General features: G+C 46.2%; 1 protein-coding gene across 2 annotated transcripts in view; it reads right to left on the bottom strand.

Annotated features, from left to right (window-relative positions):
• Window positions 1-21305, bottom strand: part of col6a2 (collagen, type VI, alpha 2) — a 75067-nt gene that overhangs the window by 10522 nt on the left and 43240 nt on the right. For both annotated transcript variants that reach the window (XM_060827641.1, XM_060827640.1), the window contains exons 15-28: window positions 19596-19631; window positions 19204-19266; window positions 18385-18447; window positions 17419-17481; window positions 15798-15860; window positions 14435-14485; window positions 12129-12164; window positions 10811-10873; window positions 10523-10585; window positions 8900-8935; window positions 6943-6988; window positions 5851-6003; window positions 4306-4758; window positions 3949-3987 (exon numbers count right to left, since the gene is read on the bottom strand). In XM_060827641.1, coding sequence (XP_060683624.1) covers window positions 3949-3987; window positions 4306-4758; window positions 5851-6003; window positions 6943-6988; window positions 8900-8935; window positions 10523-10585; window positions 10811-10873; window positions 12129-12164; window positions 14435-14485; window positions 15798-15860; window positions 17419-17481; window positions 18385-18447; window positions 19204-19266; window positions 19596-19631 — 1228 coding nt within the window. The remainder of the gene's footprint in view (window positions 1-3948; window positions 3988-4305; window positions 4759-5850; window positions 6004-6942; window positions 6989-8899; window positions 8936-10522; window positions 10586-10810; window positions 10874-12128; window positions 12165-14434; window positions 14486-15797; window positions 15861-17418; window positions 17482-18384; window positions 18448-19203; window positions 19267-19595; window positions 19632-21305) is intronic.

Below are 21305 nucleotides of genomic sequence, written 5' to 3'. Positions count from 1 at the left end.
ACGAGTTACCTCACTTGGTCCCCCTCAAAATGCTTTGTAGGTCGGACTGGCAATTGTGCATCGAGCTGAGGCTTTGAAATGGAAGCGCAGTTGTTATAAACAGGAGCACAGAATGACAGGGAGGGGGCAGAAGGGACAAGAAGGCAGGCAATTAATAAAAAAGCCTTGCATTTATACAGCATCTTTCACCACCTCAGGAAGATAGTGTTAATGCCACTGGGGGCTAACAGTGCAGAGGTGAAATACCGTGCATGCTGAATATCTGAAGCAAACACGGAAAATGCTGAAGAAACTCAGCAGGTCTGGCAGCATCCGTGGAGAGAAACAGACTTCTTGTTTCAAGTCGAGTACGGGTCTTCTGCAGATCTGCAGTTCCCAGGACCCCTGTGCCTGATGCTGCCAGACCTGCTGAGCTTCTCCAGCACTTTCTGTGTGTGTTAGTAATCCAGCGGCCCAGGTCGACGCTCAGCCCGACAGAAATTCAAATCCCAACGCAGGTGGCATTGACACCTGGTTAAATCCATAAATCTGAAACCAAACGCTAGTCTTTTGGGAATGGTAGATGATGATGAAACTATCTTGGTGGTTGTGAAACTCTATCAGGTTCCTCAAGGAAGGAAGTTACCATCAGAACCTGCTCTGGCCTACATGAGACTCCAGAGCCATAGCAATGTGCTTCATTCATATGTCTCGTCAGAAACGGCCTAGTCAGTTCACCAGGAACAGACAGCAAATTTTCTTGCCATGACCACCTCACATGAAAGAATTTTTAACAATGTCCCTAATGCTTTAATGGCATTTCAGAGGAAGCAGCTTAGTAGGGTTTTACAGCAGGAATTAGGTAAATGACAAGGCCATTGGTACAGGGACAGCTACTGGCTCCCTTCTCCTCCTTGAAATAACATCAAGGAAACCTTTCAGTTCTGTAAGTTCTGACCAACATTTGAGAATATTAACTCTTGTTTCCCTCACTCCACAGATGCTGCCAAACTTGTTGAGATTCTCCAGCATTGTTTCATTACAATGGATGTGCCCACCTGAGAAGGTACGGTATAAACCCCCAACTTCCAACCTGTCCTTCCATTCCCCCACTGGCTTCTGTTTGCTCAGGGGGTTTGGTAATGGAATGATTCACCTGTGCTCCCCTGCGCAACATTGTGCTGGTCAGTCAGACTTGCACGTTGACAATGGCAACCATTCCATCTATGTCCATGTATCTAAAACCAAGGACTCATCTGTCTTCAGAGGAGGAAGTGAGGACTGCAGATGCTGGACATCAGAGTCGAGAGTGTGGTGCTGGAAAAGCACAGCAGATCAGGCAACATCTGAGAAGCAGGGGAATCGATGTTTTGGGCAAGAGCCCTTCGTCAGGAATGACGGGCTTACAGCCGAAACGTCGATTCTCCTGCTTCTGTTGTGCTTTCCCAGCACCACACTCGCGACACTCATCCATCTCATAGTGAATGATAAATTTCATCATTTGAAAATCTCATAGACAATTCAGAGATTACAGAAAAGGAGGAAATTAAAACACTAGGAAAAAGTTACTGAGAAACTATTGGGATTGAAGACAGACAAGTTCCGAGAGTCTGATGGCCTACACCCTAGGGTCTTTACAGAAGTGGCAGCAGAAATACTGGATACATTGGTTATAATATTCCAAAATACCCTGGATGTGGGATAGGTTCCAGTGGATTGGATAAAAGCTAATTTAACACCCTTATTCAAAAAAGGAGGGAGGCAGAAATTACAGAGCTATAAACCAGTTAGTTTAACAGCTGCTGATGGGAAATTGTTGGAATGTATTATTAAGAAAGTAGGAATAGAACATTTGGAAAATCAAAATGCATTCCATTGGAGTCAGCACAGTTTTATATGGGTTTTATGTTGGAGTAATTTGTTGGAGTTCTTTGCTGATTTAACAAGCAAAGTGGTTAAGGGGCATCCTGTGGCTGTAGTGTATCTGATCTTCCAGGAGGCATTTAATGAGCTAAGACACAAGATAAGATCTCATCGGTTTAGGGGTCATTGGATAGAGGATTGGCTAGCCAATAGAAAACAGAGAGGCTTGACCTACTGATATTATCAGTAGACTATTAATCCAGTTCATGTTCTGGGGGCCTGAGTTCAAATCTCACCAGGGCAGACAGTAAGGTTTGAATTCAATAAAAATCCAGAGTTAGGAATCTAATTATGACTATGAATCCATTGTTGATTGTTTGGAGGGAAATCTATCATTTAGAGAAGGAAACTGCCGTCCTTACCAGGCTAGCAAACTATTGACTGTCTCTTAACAATAAATGCTGGCCTAGCTGGTGATGGAGTGAACATTTAAAGAATTTGGGATAAATTGGTCTTTTTCTGGTTGGCAAGATGTAACCAGTGGGGTGCCACAAGATTTGTTCCTCAGGCCCCAACTATTTACAATCTGTACCAATGACTTTGATGCAGGGCCAGAAAGCACTATAGCCAAATTTGCAGATGAGATGAGAATAGGTGGGTGACTAAGTAAACTGCGATAAAGGAATAAGAAATTCAGATATGGATAGATTAGCTGAACGGACCAAAGTTTGGCAGATGGAGTTGGAGTTATCGCTTTTGGTTGGAAGAATTAATAGGCAGCTTATTATTTAAATGGAGAGGAACTTCAAAATGCAGAGGGATCGGAGTGTCCTTGTATATGAATCGCAGAAAGCTAGGTACAGTAGAAAATAAGGAAAGTAAATGGTATTTATTGCCAAAGGAATAGAGTATAAAAGTAGTGGTTTTGTTGAAATTGTACAAGGCATTAATGAGACCACATCTGGATTAGCAGGAACAATTTTGGTCCCCTTATTTAAGAAGGGATGTAACTGCATTAGAGGTAGCTCAGGAAAGGTTAACTACACTAATTCCAGATGATGAGTTGAAAGGCGCGTCTTAGGAGAAGAGATTAAGCATTTTAGGCCTCTACAGTTTAGAAGAATGAAAGGAGATCAAATTGTGGTACATAAGATGCTAAAGGGGATTGACAAAGTAGACATAGAAAGAATGATTCCCCATGTCAGGCAATCTGGAACAAGAGGTCATAGTTTTAGGATAAGGGGTGACAGATTTGAAATAGAAATGAGGAGAAATTACTTTCTCAAAGGGTTATGAATCAGTGGAATTCAGTACCCCAGAGTGCAGGGGATGCTGGGACATTGATTAAATTTAAAGAGAAGACAGACAGATTTTTAATCTGTAATGAGTTGAAGGGCGACTGGAAATGAGGAGGAAAATGGAGTTGAGGCCCAGGTGAGATCAGCCACGATCATATAAATGACAGAGCAGGCAGGAGGCAATGAACTGCCTACTCCAGCTCCTGGATCTTACATCCAATCCAGCAAAGCTTCCAAATGTCATATCCAGTGTCCAAGTCACTGCAATAAGAGTCCATATCTTACCATGATGCCCATTCCATTGAGGGTTTAAGGGGGCAATTCCCGCCTGCTCTGAGATCACTTGCTACCACTTCCTTAACTCCGCCTGCTGCCCTGCTTGCTTCAGCTGATCGGCTGTGGAAACCCTCATGCAGGTCTCTTGGATCTCCAGAGATGAATTATTCTACCACATTCCTGGCCAGCTTGTCACGTTTAACCCTGAAAGCCATTCGGCCCTCTGTTGACTGAGTCCTAACTTGCACCAAGTCTCACTTACAGATCCCTCTTGCATCCGCTAACCATCCCAGAACGGAAAAACCAGGAAAACCGGCAAATGGAGTTCCTGTCGTGTGGCAGCAGCATCAGTGCAATTCAGGGGCAGGCTGCAGAAGTGGAAGCAAAGAAGACCTCACTCCTATCCCCTTTACAATCGCTTGGGCTCTGATCGACTTTATGTCTGGTGTGAATCCAGTCAGTCTGCAGTCCACATGTAATGAACGTGGCCTCAGAGTGAGACCCTTTGTGCAATGATATATTTGCAACTTACCTGTTTTACAGGGGAGATCAGGGCAGATAATCTCAGGGTCTGAAAGAGAAACAGAACACGATGTAAAGGGTCAAAGGTCTTAAACTAAACAGGAAGAAATAATATCTTGTATCTCTGGGGTGATCATTTGACGGCCCATTTCAGCAAGCCCTGGGAAAATCTGGCTGCACACCAAGTGATGGCACGCCTCTCGGACCCCAAATCCCCATGAAGGTCACGCCAGGGACTTCAGGACTGGTGCCACGATGAGCGGGCATCTGATAACCTGTGCTCCCACACCCCCCCAAATCCACGTTGCAGATTCTTGCTGGACTGCAGCTTGAGAAAGGGAGGCCATTGCCCGTGAGTGGGACGTACCAGGGCACAGCAGCTCCTCCATCTGATCAATGAACTCCTCGGCCACCAGGTCCGCAAAGAGGTTCATCCTCTGCACCCGGCCGTCCTGTCGGCAGGCAATCGATTTCAGCGTTTCGTCATCCTGCGGCTTGGCAAACATGTCCCCGATGCCAATGGCATTGACAATGACGTCGCCCTTGCACAGGGAGGTGAGCAACGAGTCATCATCCCTGGGGTCGTGGCGGCCGTCAGTGATAACCACAGCAAAGACCTTGGCTTTGTCGCGCTTGTTGGCCTTAATCAGCGTGTCGTACGCAAACTTGAGGGCGGAGGGGGTCCACGTGCCGCCCGCGATCCACTCCAGCTTCTTCACAGCCTCCTTGAAGGACGACAGCGAGTTGATTTTGGGATCATTCAGCTGCACAGCTTCGAAGGTTCCGTCGTGACTGTACTGGACCACGCCAACACGGGCTCCTGCAGTCCCCCAGTTAAAACATAAAACACAATCAGCAATAAACAGAGAATGCGTGCACACACGGTGAGGTAGAGCTCCAAGCAAGAGGGATGTCAGTGCGCCTTCTGCAAGGGCTCGTCAAGTTCCTTTTATATAATGGTGTCCATGCTCAAGTCCTTGCTGAACACACCAGCGGGAGGCTATCAATAACGAGAGGTCACGCTTTCAAGGTGAGAGGTGGAAAGTTTAAGGGGGATACACATGGCACACAGAGGGTTGTGGGGCATCTGGAACACGTTGCCAGCAGAGGTGGTAGAGGCAGGCATGGTAGATTCATTTAAGATGTGGCTGGACAGATGCATGAGTAGGTGGAGAGCAGAGGGATACAGATGCTTAGGAATTGGGCGACAAGTTTAGACAGTAGATTTGGATTGACTCATGCTTGGAGGGCTGAAGGGCCTGTTCCTGGGCTGTAAATTTTCTTTGTTCTTTAACGACATCGAGAGAGAGAGACACACACACAGGGAGGGAGTGCCGTTTGGACCTTCAACCTTAAGAGGTGGGGGCTGGCTCACAAAAGGTTTCAGGAGTGATCTCATTGGAGTTTATTACATTGTTGTGTACCAACTGAATGCACAGACGTTCTACAGAGTGAACTGTCACGTGTGACTGTTTTGCACAGGTGGGCTCTCAGGAGGAGGAGGAGGGGCATTGTGGGGGGTTGGTGATGACCATTTTTGCTCGATGATGCTAATACCGCTGGTCAGTGTGAGGCACACAGAGGAGGTTTTCCAGGAATCACAGAGATTTTAAACATGAATCAGGTCAAAACAAACTAACTGTGAGCATCTCCCACCCTCAGGCGGAGGGGTAACAACTGCTCATCTCAGACCCACGTTTCCCAGGCAACTGTTACCCTCATTACACAGCCTCTAGTGATAGGCCTCATCAGTTCAGATTTCAGAAGAAAATTATCTCTGCGTGAAAAGTTTTAAGAAACACAGCCCAGTCCATTTATATAAATATTTCCTTTGAGGCATTTACTGAAGAATGTTTCCCACAACACAGACGTAGGGTCATATAAGAGGGTGACTTTTCCTGGAATCACTCACCCGTATGAGATTTGGGATCCTTGGCTATTGTGCCCAAGCGGCTGACGGTATTGATGACAAAATTCTTTTCCAGGGTGAAGTTGGTCAGGCCGATACTCTCTGAGCTGTCAATCACAAATACGATATCGAGTGGTCCACACTGCTTCTCACAGTCTGAAAGAAAGAGTCAAGAAAGGGCAAGGAGAAGGGAATGGTAAATAAATAAGGATTAAATTGAGCTCACCAACTTGGTACATCGCATGCGAAAGCCTGTGTAACACTTTTATGTGCTTGAAGGACGCAGTTAATGTAAATTCCAGACTGGCCCAATTAATTAATCCACTCCACTGACAACTTAATAAGTGGACTGACTGGTGTCCAAAGGAATGTGGGTACGTAGCAATTTATGGATGTAAAATGTTAAGGTCCACCCTGTAGGCCTCCAACTATCACTGGTCAGAAGATACAATAGTATTGGAATTGATTATTCCTCGCAATCAATGGATGATTTTCTGAGGGAGGAAAACCATCAGCGATGGAACCCTCTGACAGAGAGAAATGCGAAGGTACTGGTCCCTCCCAAGCCGCACTTACCTGTACACGATGACTAATCTCTAGGAGAGGAGGAAGATGATGTGATTATTTAGTTCTCAGCTGACACACTTGTTTGAAAAGGGGTGGACAACCTGTGACTGGTTCAATACTCCAGTACTCGTCTCTACGGTTCACAAAAGGTGATACTTTGATAGGTTGTGTAAGACACAGACAACTCAAGAGTATTCTCAACTTGCTCCTGGTAAACATCCAGACTGCTCATCTGCGTTGGAGATAGGAAGCTACCTAGTACCCCATGTTAATAAGGTCCACTCAGTCCTACCTCCAACTACAAGATTCCAAACGCACAGATGTTTGAGTTTAGATCATTGCGGTACCTTCCTGGGAAAAGAATGCACAGAGATTGCTGCGCATTGTTCAGGCTTTATTGCTATGTTCCTACAAGGCATGGTTCCCTGCTAAGATTTGCAGTTTACCGTCAGCAAGGCTTTCTGAAGGAAAGTGTCTGAATTTCATTGCGTGTTATGCGATTTGACGTCATCATCAGGATGAACTTACCACAGCACCCACACGTCTCCCTGACATAAGTCATCACATCACAATCCTGGGGAAACAGAGATCAGAAGGTGTTACGGAGGAGGGAGACATCAACTCAACCCCATCCTGAGTCCTCACTAGCGAAACAATCAGGCAGTGTAGATAACTCTGAGAATGTAGTGAAGAGGGAGAATGTGCTTGATAAGTATATGGGATCTGGGGACAGTGAGGAGGGATCGTTAATACTGCCTGATGTGGCTAAAGGGTGTTGATTCATGGATCATTGATGGTAGTTGGCTGCATCTCTGGATCTTCCATCAAACTAGCACGGCCCAAAACACACCTGCCATTGGTCCACTCCCCAGGAAGACTGCCTTCCCACAGCCAACCAGAAGGGAGGGTCCTTTGATTCATAGAATCCTTACAGTGTGGAAGCAGACCATTCGGCCCATCGAGTCCACACCAACCCTCCGAAGAGGTTCCACCCAGACCCACCCCTTGTCCCTGTAACCCTGTATTCCACGTGGTTCACCCACCCTGACACTATGGTCAATTTCCCATTGCCAATCCACCTGGCCTGAACATCTTTGGACTGTGGAAAGAAACTGGAACACCCAGAGGAAACCCACGCAGACACGGGGAGAATGTGCAAACTCCACATACACAGTCGCTGAGGCGGGAATCGAATCAGAGTCCCTGGAGCTGAGGGGCACCAGTGCTACCCACTTGACATCCACTCCCTCTAATACTGACACACTGTGGCAGTAGTATGTACCATCTGCAACATGTACCCACAGCAACTCACCAAGGCCCCCTAGCATCTGGAACTGTAAGATGCACACAGGCATCTTAAATAACTATGGGATTCTCTCTCCAAGTTACTCAAGAGGAGTGTCAAATTCCTGGAGATTTCTAATCCTGCAGGGTTGCGAAGCCTCTCAATCCTGGCCCTGAAGTTAGACACAGCTCAGAATGAACACAAAATGGCTATGTTGACCAGTTAGGAGTCAGTATACACTTAAACAAAACAGCACTGCACCTGACCCCTTCCCTCAAGTTGGTCACCTTCCTGAACTGGCTAATTAATCCTGGGCCCACTCATTCACTCTTCATCCTCAGAGATTAACACTGCTGCCTCACAGCATCAGGGTCCCAGGTTCAATTCCAGCCTCGGATGACTGCGTGTGGAGTTTACACATTCTCCCTGTGTCTGTGTAGGTTTCCTCCTGGTGCTCCGGTTTCCTCCCACAGTCCAAAGATATGTAGGTCAGGTAAATTGGCTGTGCTAAATCGCCCGTAGTGTTAGGTGCATTAGTCAGAGGGAAATGGATCTGGGTGGGTTACTCTACAGAGGGTCAGTGTGGACTGGTTGGGCCAAAAGGCCTGTTTCCAGACTGTAGGGAATCTAATCTAATCCTCACTCTCTGGGTAAACTGCCTGATATTCCAAAGTTCTCCTATGTGATCCTATGGGGGCGCTGTGTCCCCAACCAGCACCAGGTATACCAGGGCCTTATTATTCAGATACAGCGCAGGATGGTCAGCCCTCCAGAACAGTTCTGAAGTCTGCACCAACTAATGTTTAATCTCGTTCCTACTGCTCTAGACAAACAAAATCCCAGGAGAAATGTCATAGGGCCAAATAAAAAAAAGGTGTTTTTTATTCACTTGTGTGGACCTCTGTATTCATTGCCAGAAACATTTGATGTTGGGAGGGATAATGTCTTGACTGTCAGGAATTATCCAGTCAGACAAAGCGGCCTGTGGTTATGGCCTGTGTGGGAGGGTGGGACTCTCCAAAGACGGACGTGTTGGCTGACCAATGGTGAGAGGGTGAGGGTGGGTCACGGGAGGCAGGGGATGTGGCATCAAATGCTCTCGGAATACGGATGCGCAGAGCGAGTGATCCTAATGCGGGGAGAGCTCCCTGAACCCTGCCCGGCCTAGGCCAGGAAACATGTTCAACAGAGGATACTTACAGTGAGGCCAGGGTCGCCTGGAGGGCCAGGGTCACCCTGAAACCAAACAAGAGAAAAAACACATTTAGTTCAAAGTAAAGAGAGACATTCCGTGTCGGATAGAGTGCCTCCTCATCTACTAGCTTGACTAGTTAACTGGCTTTGAAAAATGCCCTCCTCTCTTGACCCAAACATCCCGCTACTCACAATGATGTGGAGCTTCGAGGCTCTTTGGGGTAAGCAAACTTGTCCAATGAGGTTAAAAATCTCACAACACCAGGTTATAGCCCAACAGGTTTAATTGGAAGCACTAGCTTTCAGAGCGCTGCTCCTTCGTCAGGTGGCTGTTGAGCATAAAGCTAGTGCGCTTCCAATTAAACCTGTTGGGCTATAACCTGGTGTTGTGTGACTTTTAACTTTGTACACCCCAGTCCAACACCAGCATCTCCAAATCTTGTCCAATTAGGTCACTCGATTAAATCCACACTGGATTTGATGGGCGAGATATTGTTTATTTTCCTCCATGCCTCAGGGGAGGGGAGAAATCCAAAAGCCCTGACTTGGCCGAAGTGGAGAGAAGGCCCAAGGTATAGGCTCCGGTCCAATGGGCTGCTTTACCGGATAAAAGCTCCAATGAGCTTTGCTGACTGTGTTCGCGGTTGAATGTTAAGAGTTTAAATACATTATCTCTATCCAGTAAGAATAGCATCTTGCAGGATCCAGGCCTGAAGATTCCTACTGGATCTATCTCGATTTGAGATCAGAAAATCTGGTCTCTCTCTTTCTCGCTAGGTTCCAGGGACTCCTGAAATGACCACAATGAGGCTTTATCCAGCTGTTACAAAAGCCCTTGACATATTAGGTGTCAAACGAAATTTGCTCACAAACTTGTCACAACTGTCATTCTCCAAATGCCACCTCCCAATTTATGGGAATGTTTTAGTTCCCATTATCCATTGGTGGTGAGGAACGTAGCCCTGATTTTCTCACCTTCCCAACATGCAAATGAAATTCCTCTGCTGGAAGTGAGGACCATAGACAGACCCTTAGGTATCTCTAAGTTCAGGTTTTGTTTCCATATATGGTGGTGGGAGCACGACTGTAATCCCTACCATTCCAGTGATGATTTGCGCTCGCTGACTGCATCACATCAGTATGGCATTACCAGCAACTGTTTCCTGCAAATATTCTGAGTAGAGTGGTGACATTTTTCTAGGCCGTGACTCAACATTATTGTCACTTAAAAGCACCCTAAGAGCGCGGATCCAGGATCTTCAACACAAGCTACCTCTCCCGATGGGATATTGAAGACTTTTAAGAAGCTGCTTGGAAGTTACAGGATCAGAAAAGACCCAGCATGTGGAAAGCAAGGGGAATCAAATGAGGCCTGGGTTAATTTGAATTACTGTGAGCCTTCTGTTTGACAGTAGGAAGGCCACTTCTGGGTCAAGAGGTGTAGGATTCATTCTGGCAGCTTAGAATACAGTCTCCATGAGCGCTGAACTGCAATGGGATTGATCCAGAGTTCTTCACCTTAACTTGTGCTGCAGACAGTTTGTGGCATCGAACATCAGTGCTGCAGTACAAGATCCAAACTGGAGAACCTTTCGGTCCATGGTGAGGTGTCAAACAAGTGGCACTTACCTCCCTACCGGGCCCTCCTGGGTTCCCTCGGTTTCCTGGCTCACCTATTGGTCCTGGGTCACCCTAGAGGGAAAGGAGTAGCACAGTGTGATGCATCCTTCAGGTAACTCGATGTTACAGTTGCTTCAACGTTTAAAGACTTAATGTCAAAAGGCTGATGGATTGGTGTGGAACTGGCAAGGTATGCTCAAAGAGGAATGTGAAACTCATTAAACTGGAGTGGAGAAGGGATTTTCTTATAACATCAGTTGATTCAGTAAGAGAAGAGGAAACCTGGAGAATACTTACTGGTTCACCAGGGTTCCCCTTAGGACCCGCGTCTCCTTTACGTCCCATTTCTCCTTTCATACCCTGTAGAGAGAAGGCCAGTCTCAGCATTGGGCTAATTGCACTTTGCTCTGCATTGAACAAGTATCCTTCAAACCTGCCTGCCACGCACGAGACTCCAATCACCCTCACCCCAGCAAAACAACCCAAAAGACCATAAGACATAGGAGTGGAAGTAAGGCCATTTGGCCCATCGAGTCCACTCCGCCATTCAATCATGGCTGATGGGCATTTCAACTCCACTTACCCGCATTCTCCCCTAAGCCCTTAATTCCTCATGACATCAAGAATTTATCAATCTCTGCCTTGAAGACATTTAGCGTCCCGGCTTCCACTGCACTCTGCGGCAATGAATTCCACAGACCCACCACCCTCTGGCTGAAGAAATGCCTCTGCATTTCTGTTCTGAATTGACCCCCTCTAATTCTAAAGCTGTGCCCACGGGTCCTAGTCTCCTCACCTAATGGAAACAATTTCCTAGCATCCACCCTTTCCAAGCCATGTATTATCTTGTACATTTCTATCAGATCTCCCCTTAACCGTCTAAACTCCAATGAGTACAATCCCAGGATCCTCAGCCGTTCCTCGTATGTTAGACCTGCCATTCCAGGGATCATCCGTGTGAATCTCTGCTGGACATGCTCCAGTGCCAGTATGTCCTTCTTGAGGTGTGGGGACCAAAACTGAAGATTCCTACTGGATCTACCCCGATGTGAGATCAGAAAATCTGCTGCTTAACACCTCAATGCTGTTTGCGCGCTCTGTGTTGCGTTTGGCGTACAACACCAGCAATTACACTTTGGTTGCATAGATTCGTCCTCGTTCACACCAGGACTAAGGGATAATCTATTTGAGGCAATTTAAGTTGATTAAGAAAAAAAGTCAATCCCTCTGCCCCCAGCGCCTCTGGGGAGGGGATGATTCAAGAGGATGTGCTTTAAAGTGAGCGCGAGGCCATTCTGAGGTGAAGCTGGGAAATCTGTTTTCCGTGTTATAATGGATGTTAAAATGCTGCAATGCTAATCTGGGAGCGGCAAATCAGAAGCACTTGTCTCAGCAAGAGATGAACTCTGCCTTTTCAATTACAATGAATTTACACTGAATCTTCTGTTTCACGGGTTATAATAACTCTTCCAAAGCAACAGCAACTGGAATGGTTGTCATAACTACAGCCACCTCCTTTAGCTTGCCACCTTTGACAATGATCTGCACAACCCACTACACCTCTACATTAACCCACCACACAGCTGTGTTCCAAACCAACAGAGGCCTCACTCACCAGATATCCAGGTGGTCCTCTTACTCCCTCTTCACCCTGAAAAGCAAAGAGGCACACAGCAAAATGAGCTGCTGCAGATCACTGAGTGAAGGAAAATATCAGAATGAAGGCAGTCAATTAACGAGTAAGTTTGGTTATGAGTCAGTCAATTTGCTCGATCTGTGCAAACACTGATGCGGCCGGTTATTCGTGAATAAGGAAGTTACACGCGCACACTCACACTTTCTCTCCCTCTCTCTCACACACACATACACACAGTCTATGGGGTGAATTTGCATTTGCAGAATTGTAATTGCAGATACACTCTATTTTGTTCAAAAAGTGCTCAATCTGCAGGCAAGTCAATCCATGTAACATTTTATAAATTCCTACTTTGGAAATAGAACCAGTCTGACTCAAGACTGGGATACATACAGATTCTAACCTCACACCTTTAATACAGTGTCTGAGCTGAGATGTCACCTTTTTTTTCATAAAACCATAAGTTATCTAGAGAATGTGACTTAAAACAAGTTCTGGGATTTACATGTTAATGAATCGAAACCTGCAACCCACTCTTAAAGATGAAAGACTTAAAAGCAATCTAGGTTTGTTCAATATATCATTTTAATTGCCTGACACTGTTATCTTTTGCTGTAAATTCTGTGTCTTATGGTCCTGCTCAACAGCTACCTGATGAAAGAACAGCACTGTGAAAGCTGGTGCTTCCAACTAAACCTGTTGGGACTATAACCTGGTGTGATTTTTAACTTTGTCGACCCCAGTCCAACACCGATTCCTCCACATCATGAATACAGATGCAATGGATTTGACTGGTGAAGAGCGGTTTGAATTATGGATTGGTGACCACCTTATAAAAATACCGTGCTCAGAACGCTAAAGCGATGGAACACAGAGGAAGAATGATTTTGATCCAAATCAAACGCTCACCATACCTGATGTCAAGTAGGTGGACTTTTTTTGTTGTGTGAGATGAATATCAAAGGGGCTCCGACAGCTGGTTTATGATGCTGTGTGATGCACTGGCTGAGGTCATGAAGGATTCTCCTTCTCAATCTTTTCCTCTGACCTGAGGTGAAACCATAACCAGTTGTCTCTCTCTCTCTCCTTAACAAGACAGCAGCCCTATGGGTCTCTGGGATAATAGTGACTTTACTTTTACTTTACAAATATCAAATGGTCAACATAGACAGTTTAACTCTGGGAAAATCTAATACGAAGAGACATGCATTTAAGGTGAGAGTGGGCAGGTTCTAAGATGGGAGGGGCAAGTTTTTTTTTACAAACAGGAAGTGGTGAGAGTCTGGAATGTGCTGCCAGGGCTGGTGGTGGAGGCAGACACGATAGGGGCATTTAAGGGACTTTTACATCAGCGCTTGAATATACAAGGACTGGACGGATATGGAGGAAGGGGAGGCAGAAGGGATTAGTTTAATTTGGTGTCATGTTCGTCACAATATCGTAGCCCGAAGAGCCCGTTCCTGTGTGGCACTGTTCTATGTTCTACAGTTGCACAAGTTCCAATTTCAGGGGAAGTGATAAACTTGATGAAACAGACAACTTCCATCCCAATCAGTGGAAATGACCATTACGAATATCACAGAGCAGCTCTTTCGCATTCAGCGGAATGCAGGTCATTCTTGCAGCCTGCTATTTAGCACTAAATGGCTGTTGAAGGATGTTGTGTGCTCCAGGAACAATTGATGGGATAATCAGAAAAAACAATACTTCCCAATATTGTGCCAACGTTAAACGGTGCAGGTCAAAACAGGCTCTGCTTCAAGACCCAGCCCATACTGAGCTCACTGATATTAATCAGGGTTTCCTGTCTCGGAATATACATGTGGTATAGGGGTAAGTCAGATAGCTCTTCCTACGAGACAACAGGGGAACGATGGGCTGAATGGCTTCCTGTGATGAAAAGGGACGGGCCATGAGGAAGCCCTGTTGTCCTTTGTCACAACAGGGGCATTGATCTATTTGCAATGAAATGATGAAAAGTGTTCACCCTTGGGATGAATGCAACTGGTGTTCCTACAGCTCACTTCCCAATCTTCCAACGTTTCCCAAAGGTGATGTTAAAATGCCCTTTGGTTTGCACCACCACCCAGTCCACTTTGTGGACACATCTTGTTTGAAGAGCTTGTACATTTTGTCAGCGGGCTTTGGGTTCGGAATGATTATGCTCCATACCTGGGGCGTTCCAGCCTCAGGATAAATAAGTAGTCTGCGAACATGCTGAAAATCTCATCCATAAAGTCAGAAGATAGGTTCAAGATGCAAATAAAACAAGACAGATCGTGTACCTGTTCTCCTCTGGGTCCAGGGAAGCTGAATCCTTGCCTTCCTTTATCACCCTGAAAGTCAATTCAAGAAAGGAGTCACATTGACAGCAAAGCTCTAACATTCAAAAGAGTTGTGTTTATAAAACAACCTCATACCAATGAGATATTTTTAAAGTATTGACCCACCAAGAACACATGGAGTACAAGAGATCTAATTGTAAAGGGTGCACTGGAAACCAGCAGCACAAATCTCAGGTTTAAAATGTTAACTAATGTTAATGTTGAGGTTGAAGGATCTAGGAGCTATCTTCCAATTCAGTTGTAGTACTGACCATCAAAGATCAGGCCCACTCACCGCCCCCTCGCCCCGCTAAGTCTTTCCTCCCTTTTCTGCTTGATCATCTTTCTCCTATATCAGTTCCACTGCCTAATATCAACCCTCCCCTTCAGCAATTTCTTCTCCTCTTCCGATCGCTCTCTTAATCTGATTACCTTGTCTCTCCATGTTATCTTTTCCCTCTGCCTTCCCATCTCTCCTGAAGTATCTCGGCAGCATCTCACCTTGATCGTTCTTCCCAGTCCCATCCTCAGCCCCCTGCCCCGGCATCCAATTGATGCTCAAGTTGAAATGCTCTTCATGTGTGAAATTGCCAGTCTCCTGTAAATGAGACCTGAGCCCAAATCAGTGGGCATTGGCACCAACTGCCACCCAGATGCCAGGCAATGATCATCTCCAACTACAAAGAATGGAACCATCGACCCTGGACATTCAGTGGCATCACCACCGCTGAATCCCTCACTGTCACCATCCTGGATGTCATAACTGACCAGAAATCCAACTGGACTCATCATGTTGACCTGCTCGTGTAGCCACTGATTCTGAGGCTAGGAATGCTGTGGTGAGTAACACACCTCCTGACCCCCCAAAGCCTGTTCACCATCTAAAAGGCACACATTAGGAGTGTGATGGAATACTTCATCACTTTTAACTGCCCTCTGGGCAATTAGGAATGGACAATAAATACTGGGCCTGGCCAGTGATGCCACGTACCACAAGTGAATAACAAAAAGGGAGTTATCATTCTTCTCTCAATTACACACCCAGGTGTACTAGTGGCTGATAGGCCGGAATAAATCCAAACTATAGGGAGATTCCGAAAGAATTACTTATGCATTAAAGACCATGAGGAGTTCTATACTTTCCCCATTGTGCTTTGGCCAAATAAACTGTTTCAAAAAAATAAAGTATGACAATATAATTTTTACAATACCATAAATCATCTATTATTACCTCTTCTTACTTTCAGGGCACCTTGTACAATATTACAATCTCGCGCTCTTTCTTTCAGTTGTGGACGTCCACTTAACAATCCTGCTTGCCTACCTTAGGACCTGATGGGCCTGTCTCTCCCCTTGGTCCAATCTCACCAGGATCTCCTCGCGTTCCCTGAGCAAAACCAAAAGCAGGTTTTAAATGGGTTGCAGATTGCCCGAACCGCATCAGACACAGCTCACGTGACCGAGGCACGCCCATCTGTCATTGGCTGGATGAGTTACCTCATTAACGGGGGCAAAACGGCAGCCTAGATGGACTGGACCTCATATGCACGTGGAAGACAGGCTGGGAAGATTCATCTTTGTTGGCACTGGCAAGCAGAGAGAGTGAAGGCAAGGACACCAAACAATGGGCTGAATGGCCTTCTTCTCCACTGTAACAACTCGGTGGTGCAGGTACCTGCTCTGTCTCACCTTCAGAAAGCATTACTTGCCACCTTGCTGGTAGCACCCTTTTTCAATTCAGCCTGTGTTGAGATAATCCTGATAAGTAACACTTCCAAACAGCCTGCCTTACTATAGCAGTGAACAATGAGTCTGCATATGGCGTATTGTGGGTGCGTGGGCTTTGGAAGGGCTTTGAGTTGATAGCGGGCTCAGAGGGTATGGGTAGATCATACAGCAGCATGGATGTGGCCTGGAGAAGGCGCACAATACAAATGGGTGAGAGGGTTCAAAACGTCTCAATACAACTGGGATGTAGTCCTCGAACATTTAGTGGCCAAGCAGCTGTCCAGGCTCGGCGCCTTTTGAGTCATGAAGTAAATGCACTCGATTCTCATGGCTCAGTGATTAGCACTGCTGCCTCACTGTGCCAGGGTCCCAGGTTTAATTCCAACCTTGAGCGACTGTCTGTGTGGAGTTTGCATATTCTCCCCTTGTCTGCGTGGGTTTCCTCCGGGTGCTCCGGTTTCCTCCCACGTTCTAAATATGTGCAGGTCAGGTAAATTGGCCATGTTAAATTGTCCATAGTGTTAGGTACATTAGTTAGAGGGAAATGGGTCTGGGTGGGTTACTTATCGGAGGGTCAGCGTGGACTTGTTAGGCCAAAGGGCCTGTTTCCACACTGTAGGGAATCTCAACATCTCAACTGCTTCCACCACCCAGCTCTGTAGCAGAAATCAGGTCTGCACAGTTACAGAATGGTGTAGTACTGACAAAGATATACTCCATGTTTATTCCTCTTCAGAACTAATATATATCCCCGGGCGACCTCACTGATGGTCTCGGTGAACCTCAGTTCCCTGAAGACATGTATTGGACACGTACAGAGATACGACACACTGTGACATCAGAGCCCTCAAAGCTGACTTGCACTGATTTAAAAAAAGCCTGCTGACTGCAGAGAGAAAGACACCCAATGTCAGGCTGATGCTCGCTTTGTGCACCAATAATGAGAAGGGCTACAGTGGCCAGTATTGCTGGATCATCCCAGATCCGTGTTGCAAATAATGCAGGAGGAAAAGGTCGGCACCATCGTAAAAATGCACGATGCTCTCCTCAAAAGTCTCCTCGTTCTTGAGCTGTAGGAATATTGGGAACTGGATTAAGAGCAGAATGAGGGAGTGTGGGGGAGGAGAAGTGAGAGGTCCAGTTGGAGGTCAACCAGAGTTGGCAACCTTAGGTTGGGCTACACCGCACTCATTGGTGATAAAGAAATGGCAACTTACATTCGAGCCTGGCGCTCCAGGTGACCCTGGGGATCCTCTTGGTCCAGGAAGCCCAATGTCTCCCTGTAAACAAAGTGAAGATCTCTGTGAGTGAAGAGTTTTCCCTGATATCTCCAGCACAGAAGCCAGTGGAATGACCAGTGTTGGCCAAACAGAGGGGAAAGCTTCTGTCCCCTTCAGGCCAAGTTGACCACGACAGATCTTCCCCTTGGCGTGGCAAAAAAAAATATTTTGCACCAAATTCCAACAAAAGCCCTTCATGCGGCATTAAGATCAGGAGAGGCTCCCATTCAATGTAATAGGATGCTGCCATTCAGCCCCTCAAACTTGATATGCTATTCAATTAGATCCTGGTTGATTCTAGTAATCTACCTCAGGCTTATTTCCCTTGACTATGAAGAAAACTCAATTCTTCTGAGTTTTTGGGGTTTTTAATTGACACCCTTCCTCCTGCACCCAAACCCCTTTTCCAACCTCGGTCACTTCTGAGAAAGGAGGGTTCCAGATTACCTTTGTGGGAACAATTGCCTCCTAAATCTACTCAGATTCCTTCCGACATTCCTTCGAGGGAATCCAAGCCTAGTCCACAGAGTCTTTCACGTAACCCTTTCAATCCCGGTCTTTTTCTGGTGAATCTGCTTTCTGTCCTCCGAAAGTCCAGTAGCCCTTCCCCTTCAAGGCCATTCGACCCTCCTTGAGGGATACTAGGCAGAACTGAACAGCACATTCAGATGGGCTCTAAGCAGAGCTCTGTACAACTAAACTTCTATTTCAGTCACCCACCTGAGGTAATAGTGAACGCTCCAGTAACTTTTTCAAACATTTTTTGGGTGCGCCCCGTTTAGTGATTCTGCACTTTGACCACGTAAGTCTCCCTGCTCATTCACATTCACAGAAAATATTTATTGGATCAGTCATTAGTTTTCCACGGCGGCCATCTTCTGATATTACAAGATGAGCCATTACCTTTTCACCTTTGAGTCCGGCTTCACCTGGCAATCCTCGTACCCCTTCATTTCCAGCGTCACCCTGTACGTGGATGAAGAACGTGGTGAGTAAACTGAAAGGCACAGTTGTTTCAGCTTTCAGCACGGCTTGCCACAAATGCAGCTTTACAGTCGCGCATTGGCGACACCCAAATTAAATGTCCGCAAGAGCAAAGTGACCCTGTTCAATGTCTTTTCCTGTGGCAAGACTGGCAAAACAGGTTGGCATCAACCCCAAGTCTTGCCTGACGACTTCTGGGTTGCCAACTCAGAGTGGGTATATTCTTGAAGGTCTAATGGTATGAACTCCTGCTTTTAGCTGCCACTCCAGATCCTCTGTCTAAGAGCTTTTTGCCTTATGATTGTGTAACAAGTAGGAACGATGGTGGAAGTTGCAGAGATAGACAATATGTGGCTGGATGAACTTGTCCTAGCCATATCCAGGACATTTTTTATAGGAAAAACATATCTTGGGCATGGCTAGGACAAGGTCATCAGGTTGTACGGTGAACCTGGAGAGGTGGGAACCCTCCCAATAACGTCACCCAATGGGCCACGAATGCCACTTTGAAAGGGGCAATGCCACCAGCTGGCAAGTACAACATTTAGCACCAGATACCAACAACCCTGGCACAGAGCAGCTGAGTAAATGGCTGACTCTGCCAATGGAGGTTTCAAGATTGCTGGGACAACTCCTGCCAAACCTCTACCCTTCTCCTTCAGCTTTCTCTCCCTCCCACATTTCACTGGCGTGATCAATGAGAAAGCGCTGGGGAAATGAAGCATAATTTGTCCTCACCTTCTCTCCCACATCTCCTTTCGGCCCAGGACTGCCTTTAGATCCCAGATCACCTCTGCGACCCTAATGTTCAGAATGAAGGAAAAATGAAGGGAAAAACAAGTTGAGAACTTCCCATTGCATTGGGCATTGAGACGTTACCATCTCAGCCTAACAAGCAGCTTGCAAATACGGTTTAATCCTTTTAATTCTAATGTGCAATGGGTTTATACAGGCCACAATTTTAACTCAAAGTGTTTTGAGTGAGTTAAATTTGGGTATAGATATACTTATATGTATATGTTTATTGCTATATACGTGATGTACACACAACCGCATGCCTCTAAAGTGCACATTCTTTATCAATGCCTGGAAATTAACTACATAAACATGACAAAGAAATTAAAGATTACCACATCGCCTTTGGGTCCAGGAGTGCCTTTGTTCCCCTGTGAAGTCAAACAAACAACGCAACGTCAGTCACTAAGAAGTCAACCTTCGCTGGCTGCTTCCCATGCGTTTTATCCCCGTTGTATTCCCGACTTGATCACGGCACATTTCCTTCCACATTGGGGCACACAGACTGGCACCTCCATGGGTCTCACTCTCGCCCGTCCACAGTCATCTCATCCCGTCTTCAACCGGGTTCAGCCAAAGTGCCAGGAGCAGGATCTCACCTTCCGCCTGATCACTGCGTGGGCCCTCTGGTCTGAAATGTGTGGGATCACTGCCAGAGCAAGGGGTAGAGCAGCACTCCATGCTCCCTGCAGCCACAATTGCCAGTTCCATCCCAAATCCCACAGTCGAGGCCAGTAATCTGTAGGGAACTGAGTCTGCTGCACCTATGGTAGGCACATGACCAGCCTGCAGATTAAAAGGAGGGGCTCTTTCACCCCACCGTCAGCTCCCAAACTAAGGGAAAAGGCCACTGGCTCCAATGGCATGCATAGCTCTGGTCCACACGAGGTTAGACGCCAGCTGAAGCTAATTGTCTTAAATCTCATAAAAAGGTTTCTTTCTCTCTTTGTGAGAGAGCCACATCAATTCTTAGCTGGTCCCAGAGCCACAGAGGGCCTGCTGAACAATGTAACAGGAGGAGTTGCTGGAGCAGTTCAGGAGATCTCCTACGTGCCCACCCAGTTGATGCAATGGGCACGGGCAAAACGTGCACCCAAGGCAAAAATGGCTGGAAGGAGAGGGGGACGGATTTCCTGATTTCTCCAGGTTGGCCCACCGGCTGGAGGTACGTTTCGTCAGCATCCTCACCTGAACTGGAATTCTGGGATCAATAGAGTAACTCCTCCCTCCCTTCCTCCCTCCCTCCCTCCCCAGTCACTTAGTCTCCACACACGAGCGATTTGTTACTGAGAAGGACTATCAGGTTAGAATTACAATTAACAGGCAGCAGATTCAAAAGCACTCAATCAAAGTCAGGATTGGAGGCTGTAATGGTTAAAAAGAAACACATTGTGAATGAATCACCTAATATTTCCTTCAAATAAACGTTACTATTGTTCCATTTGCTCATATAAAAAAAGTCTTAAAAGCTGGAGTGGAAACAATGGGCTGGAAGCATGCCACAAAAAGTAAGTGTTTACAGTCAGGGCCTCTTTATCAACAGATTCAGAATGTTAACTTGACGTAACATCAGAAGTATAAATATTTAACACCAGAGGGGAAAAAAAGCCAAGGAATGTCTTTTTAAAAAAATGGACAGAAAAACATGTGGGGAGAAAGCAAGAACGAAGTACAAAGAGAGTGGAGATGGAACAAGATACATAGGAACAGAAAACAGCGCCAGGAGTAGGCCATTCGGCCTGTCGAGTTGGCTCCCCCAGCCAATATGACCACAGCTGATCATCCTTCCTGTTCCTCCTTTCTCCCCACACAACTTTGACTCCTTTATCCCTCAATTCTTTCTTGAAGACATTCAATTTTTGGCCTTGGTAGCACTAAAGGGGTGGAGAGCATGGAGTTCAAGAGATATAAACAAGGCAGAAAGAGTGAGCGAGAGAGAGAGAGAGAGAGAGAGAGAGAGAGAGAGAGAGAGAGATTGAAGATAAAGTAAAGCTCTAACCACAAAAGGAAAATATCAAAAGGAGAATGCATAGCACAGGAAAGGG

This window comes from Hemiscyllium ocellatum, chromosome 7 (assembly GCF_020745735.1).
Source record: "Hemiscyllium ocellatum isolate sHemOce1 chromosome 7, sHemOce1.pat.X.cur, whole genome shotgun sequence".
Classification (NCBI taxonomy): Eukaryota; Metazoa; Chordata; class Chondrichthyes; order Orectolobiformes; family Hemiscylliidae; genus Hemiscyllium; species Hemiscyllium ocellatum.
This window is presented reverse-complemented; position numbering and strand designations above follow the sequence as displayed.